We start from the raw sequence: 15,837 nt of genomic DNA, 5'->3' as shown, positions 1-15,837 counted from the left end.
TGTTTATGGTGTGATTTTATGACTGGTCATTTCTGCATTAAGAGAAATAAGAGAAAAAAAATAGAAGATTGAAATTGATTCTTTTTTTTTTGGTATTAGGCTCGGATTCCCACTGCATGTAGTTAAACAACCGAACGTGAAAAATAAAATAAAAAACACCGTCTGCAGGTCGTACAGGGCTGTAAACAATCCAGCGGGTCTTGTGATTGCAGCAGTTCCGTGAGAGCTGCCGTTACAGCAAATGAATCTACACCTGCTGATGAATCAGTATCCAGCTCTCGACAGCATCGTGCTATGTTTTGAATTGAGAATTCTTAACATTAATACAGGTTCTGCTTCTCTGTCAAATTGAGTGTGATTATTTTATTTTTCATGCTGTATAAGGACTGTAACGAGGGACTGAGTAAAACCTTCTAGAAACATCTCCCTCACCTGTCCTCTCTTTCTATCTCTTTCCTGCTTTGTCATACACTTTTTTCTGCCCCTTCAGCAGTTATACACAGTTGCTGAGCTTTTTTTTGTGTGGGTGTGTTTTTTATTTTACCTCTGTCCGTCATGGATTTTATGGATTTTAAACAAGAGACACTGAGCTCTACAGCTACCTTCCATTATTAGTTATTGATGTTTGAACTTTCTTCTTCTCTCTCTCTCTCTCTCTCTCTCTCTCTCTCTCTCTCTCTCTCTCTCTCTCTCTCTCTCTTGATCACACCAAACCACTTCACACTGTTTATAAGAGCTGCTGAGTAAGCATGTGCATGGGCTGATAATCCAGTGTGTGAGTGTGTGAGTGTTTCTAGATGAGTGTACACTGCTGTTGCTTCTCACCAGAGGTTTATTTCATTAATTTTTATTATTATTATTTTTTTTGCTCATGTCCCATTTTTCTCCAGCCTTACTCGTATTTGCATGTTGATGCAGGGTCTAAGGGGCGGGGCCTAAGGGAGTAAAATGTGCAGGTCATATTTCAAAATTCCCCTTGACATTTCAGCTAGGAAAACATGTCCATGTTGAATGATAAGTTGTGAATTCCAAGTATATACACTTCATTACTGCCCAGCATGGTCCTTTTTAATGTGAACCATAAAAGTATTTTATTTATATCATATTCTTGCGTTCTTGTGTTCTATAGCTACCCAAAAATGTACACTGAGATAAAAACACATGCACTCCGAAAGATGTTTTATTCAATTTACATTCTGTCACTTCTCATCCCTCGATACTTCTCTCTGTCCTTTATTCTCATGTCAGTCAGGGGCATTCAAGCGGAACTTCAGCTCTCCACTGCTCACTAACGAGCTGTTTACAGTCGTTAAGGAAGCCCCGCCCACTCAAGGTGAGAGATCTTCATCTGCTGACATGGCTCTTCTTGATGCGGACACAGATCTCTTGTGTATAGCAATATTCCTCTGTCTGTGTGTGTGTGTGTGTGTGTGTGTGTGTGTGTGTGTGTGTGTAGAACAGGGACAAGGCACAGTAGACCCCGTGTATGAAGCCCTACGATACGGAACGTCTCTCGCACAAATGAGCCGATCGACTTGCAACAGCATCTCAGAGTCGCCGTGTCAACAGGTGAGATTATCCTTTACGACATGATCGTATACTTTAAATTTAACAGAAACATGGACATTTTTTGAGGATTTTTTTCTGTCCGTCTCCCTGCTCCAGAGTGAAGAAGGACAGGAGAAGTTGGACAGTGAATCTGTTGCTGAAGAAGACAGTGAATCTGTTTGCGGTGCTGAATCGGAAGGTAAGACGACCAAAAGGACTAACACTTGAAGTAACTTGAAGACCCGAGTCTCTCTATACGCCCGAGTAAAAGGAATCCTGGGTTATCTCCTTTCAGGTTTCATACTGCTCACACTTTAGCCCGGGATTTTCTAATTAAAATAATGCGACGTTTCAGCCTGTACATTGTTGATGCTTGTCTGATTTATTAAGAAAAATTGAGGGGGAAAAAGACCAGGTCTGCAGTCCCAAACAGGAATCATTATTTTTCACCGAGCTTCTGCAAATCTTTCAGTGAGTTCCTTATATATTCGGTTATTTCTGCCTGCCTACCGGTTTGTCCTGAGCAGACTCTCCTGAGCATAGCTCTAAAAATAAAGCTGTCTATTCTTCGCTACAAACGATGAATTTTCCATCACCATATATGATATATATAGCACACGTTCTTCAGCATCTGAACAAACAGAACACGTTGTACAATGCGGAGTCAACACTGTGAAGCGTACTATTCCTGCCTCGGAGAACGGTTTTGTGACCCTGGGGTAAAAAGCCACAAAATACAAGTGTAAATCGTTTCTCCCAAATGGGGCCAAAATCGGGGTAGAGGAGCAACAATGACCCCAGGTATAAAATCTGTGACAATCTCTCTCTCTCTCAATCTCTCTCTCTCTCTCTCTCTAGTGGTATCTCTGGCCGAGAGTGAGAAGAGTGAGTTGGACGACAAGATCAGTTTACAGGTGACAGATTTTTTGCATGAATTTCAGTCTGGAAAAACACTGGTGTGAAATTGAAGGCCATTAACATAATAGGACAAATTGTAAATAAACCTGAGACACTCCTATTAAAATTAATTTAAACTCAAATATCAAAAAGAAAATTGGTTCGTCAAAAATGGTTTGGATGCATCTCTAATCCTGAACATTTTGGAAGACAGTTTATTTGGAATAAACAGACAGTGTAAAGTTGTGGTGTTATTGAATCCAGAGAGCTGTCAATCAAACATGTTGGTCGGCTCATTAGAACACATATCTATGATTGAATTCACACTTTGTTCAGGTTTATCAAAATATTTTATAAACACCAGCACGTCTTCTGGCAAGTTCTGTTTGACAGGGTTGCCAGGTATTCATAGAAATCAGTCCATGTTTGTCACCACAGTCCTAATGTTTATACAGCTCACTGAAGTGTAAAATAATACATTTGTACAGTCAAAACAAATATTAATGGTACTAATTACCTGGAAAGATGCTGCCTTCTCACAAATCTGCATATGATGACTGTTTCTGGTTTTGGGACTGGTCATGATTAACCGGATTCAGGGATCTGCTGCACGTGAGAGGATATGAGTCTGAGTTACTCAGTGAGTGGCTGTTGCTGCCACTCGTCATAGAGGTGAAAACATGCCTGAAAATATCAAAGCATCTGAGACACCTCACAGACAGAGTAACTCATGTTGCTGACCATCAACAGAGGAACACAGAGATTTGTCGTCGAGCAGAAGGGAGTGTCGCAGATAAATCCCTCAGTTTATTCAGCTACAAGGAAATCACGCTTACAGTAGTGTTGTAGGGTGCACTTTACATCAGACTCAAGCTGTGTGTGTGTGTGTGTGTGTGTGTGTGTGTGTGTGTATGTGTGTGTTTCCAGCCACCCAGGCGTATTGAGCTTCGCGCCATTCACACCTATGTGGTGTTGTACAAGTTCCTGCCTCAGGAGAAAAACGACCTTGAGCTTCAGTAAGTAACACTGTGTGTGTGTGTGTGTGTGTGTGTGTGTGTGTGTGTGTGTTTCTATGTGTGTGTGTCTGTCCTTGTGTGAATTTAGTTTTTCACCCTTTGTTACACACACACACACACACACACACACACACACACACACACACACACACACACACACAGTCATTATCAGGTCTCACTGTGGTATAAAATTTTGATGAGGAAATAAAAAGTGATCTGCATTTTTACTCTGAGGTTGGAAGAGAGTCTTACATCTATACATCTAGATCAGCCATAACAATAAAACTACAGACAAGTGAAGAACGTTTATTATCAACAGTGTTACTGTGGCATGTGTCATTGGGTGAATAAGGTTGATAATTAGGAGTGTTACTTTGGCATGTGTCATGGGGTGGAATATATTAGGCAGCATGTGAACAGTCAGTTATTGAAGTTGATGTGTGGGAAGCAGGGAAAATGGCGTGCATAAGGATCTGAGTGATTTTGACATGGGCTGAATGGTGCTGGATAGACAACTGGATCAGAACATCTCCAGATCAACAGGTTTTTGGGGATGTTCAGTGGATAGTACCTAACCAAAGTAGTCCAAGGAAGAACAACCAGTGTCATGGTCATCATAAAGCTCACTGATGTTCGAAGGCTAGTCTGGCTGGTCCTTGCCAACAGAATCTGGCTCTGATAGAGAGGTGAATATATTCCGCCTTTGGACAGATACCAATGTGCAGGTTAATCACATGATCGGTCAGTGGATTTAATGTTATGGCTGATCAGTTGTGATGTTTAACAGATGATGTAGTGTATCATTTTGTTGATTTGTGTCTCCTCTTTTCCCCCTGTGTTTGTCTTAAGGCCCGGTGACCGTGTTCAGGTAATCGACGACTCAAACGAGGACTGGTGGAAGGTGAGAGCACCTCATGTCAAAATAACATCATGCTTTAAATAAAACCCATTTAAATGAAAAACAACAACACAGAGGTATTATGGATCATGGGTCTTAAATTGTTTCATTTTCTGTACAATGCCACTATCTGAAATCTTGAGAGTGTTAAAAGCACTATTTATTTATTATCATTTCTTTAAAAGCTATAAAAGTATTTTCCCCACGGAGGTGATCAGAGGAGACGCATCTTACTCACAGACATTGCTTATAACATGGAGTACGTTTTTGATGGATTGAAATTAATAAAGAGAGCTGTAAGCATAGCAGATGAGTGTCTGGTCAGCTTAGCGTTTAAACCGTGTTTAAATGGTTTTCTTTCATGGAATCGAATTTTCTCTAGACAGTGTTTCTTAATAAAACCTCTTACAGTGTCAAAACTTTCTGCAGCAAAGTAAGAGCATGTTGGTCTCTCAGGATTTACTCTACAGTGAAGAGATCATTTCTGTCCTACGACTTTTTTAAAAGGTCTCACAGCTGTCTAGGGGCTACGTGAAGTGAAGAAATGAAAATAAGCTGCTCAGTCTCGCTCCCTGAAGCACCAACTTTCTGCTTTCAAGTCTTTTCGAATCTCTTCCATGTTCGCCACCGTTCACACTTCACAGATCCAAGAGCAGCTCTTTTTGTCACGACTCCGTAATCTGCATCACCTACATATCATCCCTGCAGCTCACTGAAATATAACATAATACATTCATACAGTAAGTAAGTAAATAAATAAAGAGGTTACTCTCTAAAATAAAAAAGTATAAAAGGCAGCACATTTGTTTTAGAATGCAAGTGCAGATTCAGTTTACTTACTTTTAAAACACACAAACACAAAAGATACTGATCAAACTGTGATACACAGGACAAGAAGATGATCACAACTTCTCCTAGGTGGAATACAACATGACTACAAAAGATAAAATGGGTGCTAAACAAAATGTGACATAAACACTAGTGCTCATTAAACATAAACCTGAATCAGGTGCAAACAGTCAGGTGACTCGATTGTTGTGATCATGTGGCTTCACCTAGTTGATGCACTTTTCAGTGATGTAATTCGTCAACATCAAACAATGGCTTGGCCACTAAGCCCTTCGACACTCAAGATCCAAGTCTGTATCTTTTGCTCTTTCCTGCTCACTGGCCTTCTCTGTCCTCTTTTCCCATGGGACATTCAGCTAGGACCAGCTGTCTTGATGTTTCTGACACTGTGTTCATTTTGTTTTTCTAGAAACCTCAGCTAATGTTATAGCAGTGAGGAGAAACACGAGTTGGTCCACTTTTAATTTCCAGACATATCTTCACAGCATACCAATTGATACTGGACAGTTCATGAGCACAGACCATGAACTTCTATTACATTGTATTCTGTCTAATTGTTAAATTGGAAGGTTGGGGGTTCGAATACCAGCAACTTTTGTACCTAATCTGTCCCTTTCTGCTCTATGAGTTCAGTATAATGGCTAACCCTACACTCCAATCTCGCCTGATAAGCATTTGTGACAAATAAGAGGTTCTTCTTCCTCACTGCTGGTTTCCTGCTGGCCTGCACCTTCTCTCAAGCAGGCAAAAGATATTAAGAAAAGAAAGAAATAATACTCCCTGCTGTCATTATCCAGAGTGCGAGCCTTTGTTTCTTCACTTATGCTCCATCACTGCTGCAGTTTTCCAGTCCTCATTCATGATGAAAGAACATAAAGGACTAAAATAGCAGCTTTATGAAAATTGAATGAAGTTTTGTCCCCTTTCATCGGGGACTCTCACTGAAACAAACAGCACACAGTTGTTTCCTCCCACTGCATCAGTCACAACATCATTTTCCTATAACATCTGACACAATCTCCCGCTATTACTTGAGTCGGCTTTTGAGAAGCATCAGGTTCACAGCAGAGTTGCATCATATTTTGAGTGATATCTCATCTCATTATAACAATGTTCCTAGGTTACAGTAGTGAAAAACCGGTGTAATTCATTACACTCCATCATCTTAAAGCCGCATAGCAGAGTGTTCCAGACAGTTTGACTGGCAGGTCTACAGTACATCACTGACAGTGAAAAAACAATCAGGACAGTAGATGTGCTTTATTTTTGGCCAAGCTCTAGCGTGAGGATAGGAAAATTACGATATTGAACATAAGGCGTCTTATTAATGATTCAGTAGAAGAGGGGAAAAAACGAAAGGTTCAAACAGACGTTCCATTTGCATTTCATTTTGGCTTCCACAAACATGCATGATTATGGGAGAAGGGAAATGTAATTTCAGATATGTGTGGAATTAGCATGTTGTAATTAACATTTAAATTTAAATAAAGTCTGGCATATTCTGGCATATGTTGGGCTAGAGGAATGAATGAATGATTGCATAGACTTTGCCCTGAAATCTCTCTCTCTCTCTCTCTCTCTCTCTCTCTCTCTCTCTCTCTCTCTCTCTCTCTCTCTCTCTCTCTCTCTTTGTGTGTCTATGTGACTCTCTGTGTCTCTGTCTGTCTTGACTCTTTGGCCACATGACACACACAAACACACACACACACACACACAAACACACACACACACACACACACACACACACACACACACACACACACACACACACACACTCAAGCAGCAGAAAAGACTACCATTGAAGTGTTGAAGGGGAAAAAAATGAAATGCTTAGACAAAATATCACATGAAAGCACCTTCTTCACAAGCGAACTAAAGGAGCATCTCATCAGAATCCTAAAAGATGCCTTAGATGTGCCATAGGTGCCCTGATGGAAGTGTAAGCAGAATGGCAGATGAAATGAGAGGTTTCAGTAGACCATGTGCACAAATATGGATGTTTCCTTTGTACGAGACTTCAACGAACCTGCAAACTCAACCGCTCGACTGTGCTGTCTTTCCATATTCTTAATTCTGGATAGGAATGAATTCAATTCAATTTTATTTGGATAACAATGTTTGGCAATGGACATTGACACACACAGAGTGGCTTTACAATCTATAAATCTATATATCTGGGTATAAACTATACAATTTAAATCTAACATTATTCCTAATGACAAGCCAGAGGCACTGTTGGTGAGGGATGTGGTAGAGCAGTGGTTTAGGTGTTGGCCCATTGATTAGTCGGTTGCAAGTATGAATCCTAGGTCCACCAAATGCCAGAGCTAGGCCCCTGTGCAAGGCCCTTAACTTGTATAAAATGAGGTTAAAATGTTTCTCTGGATAAGGGTGTCTGCCAAATGCTGTAAAATGTAAATGGTGAGGAGAATATGTGTGTGTGTGTGTGTGTGTGTGTGTGTGTGTGTGTGTGTGTGTGTGTGTGTGTGTGGGAGGGTGGGTGTGTGTGTGTGTGGAATAAGAGACTCAAAAAGGAGTGTATCTTCATCTGAGTGGGATCTGAAAATGTAAAAATAATTTCCCTTTCTGAAAGTGTGTACTATATGGCAGGGGTGGATCTAGGATTTCATCTTTAGGGGGTTTTAGCCCTCAGTGAGAATTTAAAACAAGAAGAGTTTTATATTATATATTATATGACTACATAGTAAGCCAAAGGTTATGGTATTAAATGGCAGAAGTGTTTGCATTAATATTTTGTTTGTTCTATCAACTCTAGTAATAAGAATAATGAAATTTACTGCTTTTTGGCCGTCTTTACGGTTTTCCACAGATTAACGTTATAGATAAACGCCTCCAGCTCTGACTGCGCGTGCACGCTGCGCGTACCTGTGCTTTTCCGTTCAAATAAAGCAGACAGCTGATGACGCACTTTTGAAAGACTACAACACACGCGTGTAAAAGCAAAGTAAAAAAAATCGCTCTTGGATCAAACTAATAAATAATTTTCTTTCCCATCGACAACATGTCCTGCATTTTAACGTAATTTTTACTATTTATTTACATTTATACTATTTATTTATATTTATATATACTTTTAGTTTTAGAGTGGCTGAGATCACAGACAGGAGGCTGAAGCCACCCTAAAAAAGGGCTAGAACTGCCCCTGCTATATGGACAAAAGTATTTCTTGTGTAACCAGGAAATTCATTCTAGTTGTAATGTAAAGTCAGTCTTGTTGAAGTTCAGTGTTGGAGACCTGATTGCAAAATGTACCAATTGCAGTTCAGAGTCATCTACATGGTCTCGTAGTGCTACTATCCACAGCAATCCCATGTAGCTCCAGACTGTCCATGCAAATTCAGAGAGATTAGGCACCAAGCAGAAGTAGGGCATCAGGATGGATCAAGCAGGTCCAGAGAGCAGGAGGAGTCAGAATCACTGTGATGTCAGGAGAAGCTGTTCCTTTGGGATGCAGTGTGAGATAAAACAAGGAGGTCCTGTCACAGTTTGACTCTAGAACATCTGTTATTTATTTCGAGTGTGAATTAACTTGAGGGATAATCAGTGTGTAATGGATGAATGAAGTAATGCACTTCATAACAAGCAGGTAAACATTTAAGCATTTAGCCATAGTCCAGCTGTATAAATGTCCGTTCTCTGCTCAAGTGAATACGAATGTTTTGTGGCAGGACTGTGGCTAGACATACAGCACAGAACAAGTGGCTTTAAATACTTCTTGAGAACAGAAGACTGTGAAGTCCACCAACAATCTGAACACCTTGATGCTGAGACACATCCAAAACCTAGAAAGACACTAATTAGCCAGATCAAGAGGAGAGGAGTGGATTTCATTCTGAACTGAACAACACTGGATGTGAGTCCTGTTTTGTACTGATGCATTCTTAAAAAAAGAGATTGTGTGGGGTTCTGTGCCATTAGTACTTTGCCTTTTCCCAAACAAAATGGTTCTATGTTGAACCCTTAGATAGCAATAAGCATGTTATCTATAATTGAAAGATGTGATTTGAATTCAATGGCATAAATTTTTTCTGCCATTGACAAGACTGGACATAAGTTTCGGGTTTTGTACTGGTACACTCTTAAAATATAAGGTTCCTTTGGGTTCTGTGTAGAAAGCTGGGGTTCTGTTATTGGACAATGACCCACCCACCCTCTCCCCAATATATATACTACTGATAATGATCTACAGTAAAGGACTGACACGGACAAGTACCATGAATCAAATACAGCAAACACTTGTTTATTTTAAAACTGTATCAGATCAATGTATGAAGGACATTTTTTGTTTTTTCAGTCAGACCCGAGAGTCTGGTTCTCTCTTTTGAACATAACAAACATGGTGGTGTGGTTTTATGAAGAGGCTAATGGAGGCTTACAGTACAACCCCCCCTATAGAGTGGTGATCATCATATATCATCATCATACATATCATTGGCTATAGTACTATCAGCTCTACTCTAGATACAGCCTGCATGGTGTAGATGAAATGCCTAGTTCACTTATTCCCAAGATGTGACAGACCAACAGTGAGGTTCATTATACTCTGAGAGCTTTGGTAAAGATTTTTTTTCTTTTCTTTTCTTTCTTTTTTTTTCTGCGAAACACTGGTTCATTTTTGGGCCAAAATACACAGCTGCTCAGAAAGAAAAGATCACTTTCCATAATTTTCTAGTTAGCCCTTCCAGACTGGCCACCTGGCTCACATGGAGAAAGGAAATGAAAGGCAGTCGGACACTAAATCTCAAACTAACATTAAAATTACCAATACCTTTCAGACCAAGAACTAGAATATTTCTTATTTTAATCTGAGGCACACTGCAGGACTTCTGAAAGGTTTGTGGATTGGCTGGGGTTTTGTTTGACTTGTCCTTCATAAAATCCTATTTTTTAACCGAAGTACTCATTCTTTAATAAATTTTGAATAGAAAGAAGGAAGATTATTGTAATTTTGTGTAAATTTCTATAATGAAATGATTTGCTTCTGGTAGGGAACTTCCAGAACACACTCACTGATGTTGGAATGCATTGTTTATTATTTAGATTTAAATGTAATTGAATATCTCTATAATTCAAATACGTTTTACAGGCTTTAAGCTAAAGTATTTCATCTTGTAAAAACTTAATATGTACCGAAAAGAAATAAGGAATATAGATACAAATAAAAGGTGCAATATTCGTTTTTGTTTGTTTGCTTGTTTTGGTTGATATTGGTTGGCTTGTGGGAAGTTTTTACCTTCATGTGGGCCTGAGCCAATTCATGAAAATAGTTTGTTTTTGTTTGTTTTTCATTTTTTTTGGTTTGGTTTACATCGATTTGCTTTGTTTTGTTTTGATTGGTTTGGTTTGATTTGATTTGATTTTGGTTTGGTTTTGTTTGGTTCGGTTTGGAGGGATCCTTGAAACCTTTAAAACCTTTTCTCTAGAAAACCTTTTAGGGCTTCCAAATATGATATGAAGCCCCTAATAAAACCTTTTACGGTTCTAGAGAAAAGCTTTTCTTCTGAGTGTTACTGACAAAATAAATCTACAGATGTATTTCAAAAGGATTGCTTCAATAAAACTGCATTTCTTGCTCTACATCCCTGACCCAGCATGCTATGTTTCCTATTATCAACCCAATTTGGGTCACATCGACCTGACGTCCTGAGCCGGCCAGCAAACTAAACCTAGCACCTGAGCTCTAAAAACAAAACAAAAAAAAAGTGTTTTTTGAGTGGAGCTACAACGAGACTGGATTATAATGTATGATTCTTTAAAGCAGTAATCATCAGTTGGCTTGTCTGGATTCTTGGATAAAATGGTGGTTGTATGTGTTTTAAAGACCTTTTGGAAAACTTTTCTGCAGGTTGTATTCATGCTGATTAATTGTTATTATGTGTTTAAATTTGCTGCGAATTTTTTGTTCACATAACTCAAATGATGAGTCTAATGCTGCCTAATGCCTGCTTGTGTCAGCCATCCTGAAAGAAAAATCTCAAAAGGAAACACACAGGGAATAGGCATAAAAGATGAAACTGATCTGTTCACAATTTTGATGCATATTTAATTTGATGAAGTGTGTTGTGACTCATACAATGTAGAGAACAAAGCTGGTGGCTGGTGGTGGTTGCTATGGTGACTGTCTCACTTGATCGTGTGTGTTTATGTGTGTTTGTGTGTGTGTGTGTGTGTGTGTGTGTGTGTGTGTGTGTGTGTGTGTGTGTGTGTGTGTGTGTGTGTGTGTGTGTGCATCAGGGGAAGAGTCGAGACAGAGTCGGATTTTTCCCTGCTAACTTCGTGCAGCGTGTGCGTCCTGGAGAACAAGTATGGAAGGTTACTCAGGGTTTCCATGGCAACCGTGAGAAAGGACAAATGACTGTAAAAGAGTTACAGGTGAGCTCACACATGCAAAAAAAAAAAGAAATTCAATTCTTATTTTATGTTTTTTTGTTGTTGTTGTTTGTTTTATGCACTTGATCTTCTAGATTTTTCTGTTTTATTCAACACTGAAAAAAAATTAAAACTTTAGATTTTTTTGCTGTTTGATTTGATTAGGTTTCACGTTGCACATAATATTTAAAGAAAATGGTGGCTGATAAGTATGTAGTGCTGAAAACCTCCTTGTAATATGGTGACAGAAAATTGTCAAAATAATAAAATAAATAAGAAAATATTAATAATAATTTTTTAAAAAAAGCATTTCTAGAAAAGAAAAAAACGAATAGCCGGGAGTCTCAAGTGTCCAAGCAACTGATTTCTTGCCATCGCCGGTGGGGATGAGTTCATAGTTTCAAATATTTAAAATATTATTTAAAACAATGATTTTTTTTCCCTAATCACGTATCAGTTAATTAAAAATATATCATTATTGTCAGACATTATGGTCTTCTTCCATTATGGTGAATCTACAGTCATTCCAGCCTATTTAGGAAGCTTGCCATTAGTCTCAAACCAATCAAATCTCTAGTCCACCATCTCGCAGACATTATGACATTACCGTGGAGACGTACGTCTGTCTGACTGCCAATGAAACCGGACACACGTTCAAGACCCGCTCTGTTTTCTCTGATATTAGCCTTGATTACAGGAAACACCATGTGCTCAGATTTGATGTACAGTACATCTAATCCTGCAGTTTGACATCTGAGTTCAGATTTCTTTTTAAAGCTACAAATCTTAGGACTTTGTAACATCAACCTGTCAGGTGTAAACATGTAAAATGAACATGTCTCCATTATGCAGATTAATTAATGTTTAATGCACATCCAGTGAATGGAGTTCAGGGTTTTCAAATTAGATTTTTGGCACAGGTTTTACATCAGATACCCTTCCTGAAGCAACCCTCCCATTTTATCCAGGCTTGAGACCAGCACTGAGAGTTAACCTTGCCTAGGAATGTTTATTTTTGGATTTTTGACTTTTTAGGTTAGTGATTTTTCATCATAAAGAGAATAACGAGCACCAATGATGCTCTGGATTTTGCTTGCAATTTGAAAATGAAAACAAAAGCCTGCATGAAAATGTTAGACTTGTGTTTGTTGTACATATATACCACACTCCTTTCTCTCTATTTAGAAATGATGAAGTGTGCTAGAGTTTTATGATGATGTCACCTAGTTATCACACAATAAGGAGCTTATGTACATAAAACAGCTTTTTCTGCATTTCACAATCAGCAGTCTCAGATATCATAATGAGTTTGAGACAGTGATCTAAGCTGAGCTGATAAATTATCAGTGAGATTCCAACAACAAAAAAGGACAAGGCAAAGAGTGGAGGAGGAAGAGAAGGGGGGTTAGGTAGGAAATGGGTAGGGAGGTATGAAAAAAATAATAAAGAACATCAGGGCTATAATTTAACTTGTTTTGTTTCAGATCTGTATCGGGAAAGCAGAGGAAACCGACGGCTTTTTGAAGCTGACCAGCGGTAAGAAGAGAGGACTCGTACCCTCCAGTTGTGTAGTGGAGATATGAACAACCTCACCATACACACACATACATACATGCATACATGCACAACGACGGCAGGGACACATACACATACACCAGCAAGCATCCTGAAAAGGAAGTGCTCTTGACTTCATTTCACCCGGCTCTCAGAATGAGACATGAAAGAAGCACGTCCGACCCTCTGATTCTGACCTCAGGCACACGTGACCAGTGGAACAGTTTCGGTTCGGATGATGCAGTTACTGTGTGTGTGTATGTGTGGACTCAAACATTACAGTAGCAAGCAGGAGCCGCTTCAAATCCCATGTGTGATTGAGAAAAAACACCTGTATAGGACAAGTGTCCCATCATTCCCATGATGCACCAGCAAGCTTGGAGGAGACCCATCATGGAGAACACAAGCTAGACAAATAAACAGCTGTATAAGTGTTGGGATCATTATTGAAGTAGTTTAGATAAAATCTTACTTTATATTTATATAACTGTCTGTAATACCAGAGTGCTTATTACTGAGGTTTCTGGGGACAGTAATACTTTTCATGTTTCAATGGAGAGTTAGGAAAGGAGAAGGGTTTGAATTTTGAAATCAGACTGTAGATATCTGGAGCACTGAACACACACATATAACATAGTCACTGTGTTAAAACCCTTCAGTTTAGTTACAAAACAGAGCTTAATGCATAAATCCTGAGGAGTATTGTCGCTGTTCAATGTACTGTATAATTTATATATTTAATATAAAGCTAACCAAAATAATCATCACCATCGCTTACTTGTTAACATTAACACACTTATAGAGGGTTTTTCTCCATGACTACATAGTGAACACTTTTCAGTGTGAGATCACAAAGTGAGATTTAAGACATGTTGTTAATTGAAATTATGAAAAACTTTGGAGGGGTGGGAAAGAAAAAAGGAAGCATACAGATTTTACACCAAGATGTCCAATATAAAGGATTATTGAATCAGGACTGATGAACAGAACACAGCAGACCACAATTAACATCAGTTCCAGCCAGAATACAGTTTTGTTTGTTTTTTGTTGTTTATTTTTTTACATCAAGAATAACTTTAAGCACAAGAGCATGAAAGCTATCCTCAGGTATAAACACCTAATATGCTCAAATATAGCAATTTAACTCAAAAGTTATACACTGTAGGTAAACATATGCACATTAACATTAACTGTATAGATATTTCAAGAAACGTAGTGAGGCATGAATAGCAGTTTGCTAGCGGCTAAGAGAGGCTAACAGCTACAAAAGTGATTGACAAATGAAAAAAGTAAAATGTCTGTTATGGCAAAACTGAGTAGCTTCAGTGAAACATGACCTGAAATAAATAAAAAAAACTAATAATAATTTTTGTTTAAACTGATCTCTATTTTTTGCTACTATTTCTCAGAAGCTTGTAGTGTACTGTAACTAGCTACTGTAGCTAGCTAGCTGCATAGCTTACAAATATATTATTATTATTATTATTATTATTATTATTATTATTATTATTATTATTATTACACATATAACAACACAGCCTCATGTGTTTGATTTCTCTTATACAACCATTAATTTTAAAAAAAACATTTAAGGTTATATTGCATCGTGTGGAACATCTGAAAAACCTAGTTCACATTCTTGCTAATGTTATAAACAATCATTCAGTCCTCAGACATTTTATTTATCCCTATTGAAGTTGCTAAGATAATTAATTGATGAAGGAACATGTATAAGAAGTGATTGGTTTGATCCTGGAGTCAGACTTTTGGATCTCATTGTTTAAGAATTTTTTTAAAAATTGGAACTTGATATGTCAACAGCGGGAATGTGTTCAGGTGGTTTTTATATATAAGAAAATCTCTGAATTCCTGAATGTCTGTTCTGTAAACTTCTACACTGGCACATGGTGAAATAAAATGGCATCTACAGTACATATTATGTGTGTGTACATGATAATGTGTGTGTTTATGCAAATCCTTTATTTATTCATTCATCCCTCCGTTTTCCTTTTACTGCTGGCTGAGATGTGAGATCTTGCGTCTTGGGTCTGCCCAAGGGATGCAGGTCCAGGGAGTTACTCTGTAAGATGGCAAAACTCCTTCAGACGGCACCTAGTGATGATAGAGCAGGTTGTTTGGATGCCCTTCCATAGCACACTATCCAGGAGTCCAGCAGCCTGGGGGAAGGACCTTGTGTCCATGTCTTACACACACACACACACACACACACACACACACACTGCTATTTTATTTCTGTGCTTTGTGATGTTCAGCACAGACCAAGATGGTGTAAAAATGAAAAAGGGCACGTCAGATTAAGGCAGAGATGCAGCTGTGAACAGAGAATACTCCAGATTTAGATGAACAGAAAAAGCATTAAAGAAAATAAAATCCACATTTTTATATTAATAGCATGAACATAAAGGTGAATAATCTGTGACAGAAGCTGTTCACTGCTGAGTCATTCATGACGGACAGAAAAGAACTATGCCATGGATTTACACTTATTATCACATCAGTCTGCTATACCCACTTCATTCAAATCAGTAACTCCACCCACTTCACCTAGCCATCAGTTGCTCCACCCACTTCACTTATCCATCAGTTGCTCCACCCACTTCACCTAGCCATCAGTTGCTCCACCCACTTCACTTAGCCATCAGTTGCTCCACCCACTTCACTTAG

General features: G+C 38.6%; 1 protein-coding gene and 1 long non-coding RNA gene across 2 annotated transcripts in view; one reads left to right on the top strand and one right to left on the bottom strand.

The window, feature by feature from the left end:
• LOC113650598 (SH3 and cysteine-rich domain-containing protein 2) overlaps positions 1-15,075 on the top strand; it is a 33,687-nt gene extending 18,612 nt beyond the window's left edge. The window contains exons 4-11 of the mRNA XM_027159019.2: positions 1,249-1,333; positions 1,457-1,569; positions 1,666-1,747; positions 2,407-2,462; positions 3,373-3,461; positions 4,311-4,362; positions 11,464-11,601; positions 13,083-15,075. Of these exons, the coding sequence (XP_027014820.1) occupies positions 1,249-1,333; positions 1,457-1,569; positions 1,666-1,747; positions 2,407-2,462; positions 3,373-3,461; positions 4,311-4,362; positions 11,464-11,601; positions 13,083-13,181 (714 nt within the window). The 3' untranslated portion in view covers positions 13,182-15,075. The remainder of the gene's footprint in view (positions 1-1,248; positions 1,334-1,456; positions 1,570-1,665; positions 1,748-2,406; positions 2,463-3,372; positions 3,462-4,310; positions 4,363-11,463; positions 11,602-13,082) is intronic.
• LOC113650599 lies at positions 4,502-5,362 on the bottom strand. Its single transcript, XR_003442466.2, has 2 exons — positions 5,200-5,362; positions 4,502-5,071 (listed from the first exon to the last, which is right to left on the bottom strand). It is a non-coding gene; the product is annotated as an uncharacterized LOC113650599 (long non-coding RNA).
• Positions 15,076-15,837: the final 762 nt, after the last annotated feature.

The sequence above is a fragment of the Tachysurus fulvidraco genome, chromosome 8, assembly GCF_022655615.1.
Source record: "Tachysurus fulvidraco isolate hzauxx_2018 chromosome 8, HZAU_PFXX_2.0, whole genome shotgun sequence".
In the NCBI taxonomy this organism is placed as follows: domain Eukaryota; kingdom Metazoa; phylum Chordata; class Actinopteri; order Siluriformes; family Bagridae; genus Tachysurus; species Tachysurus fulvidraco.
This window is presented reverse-complemented; position numbering and strand designations above follow the sequence as displayed.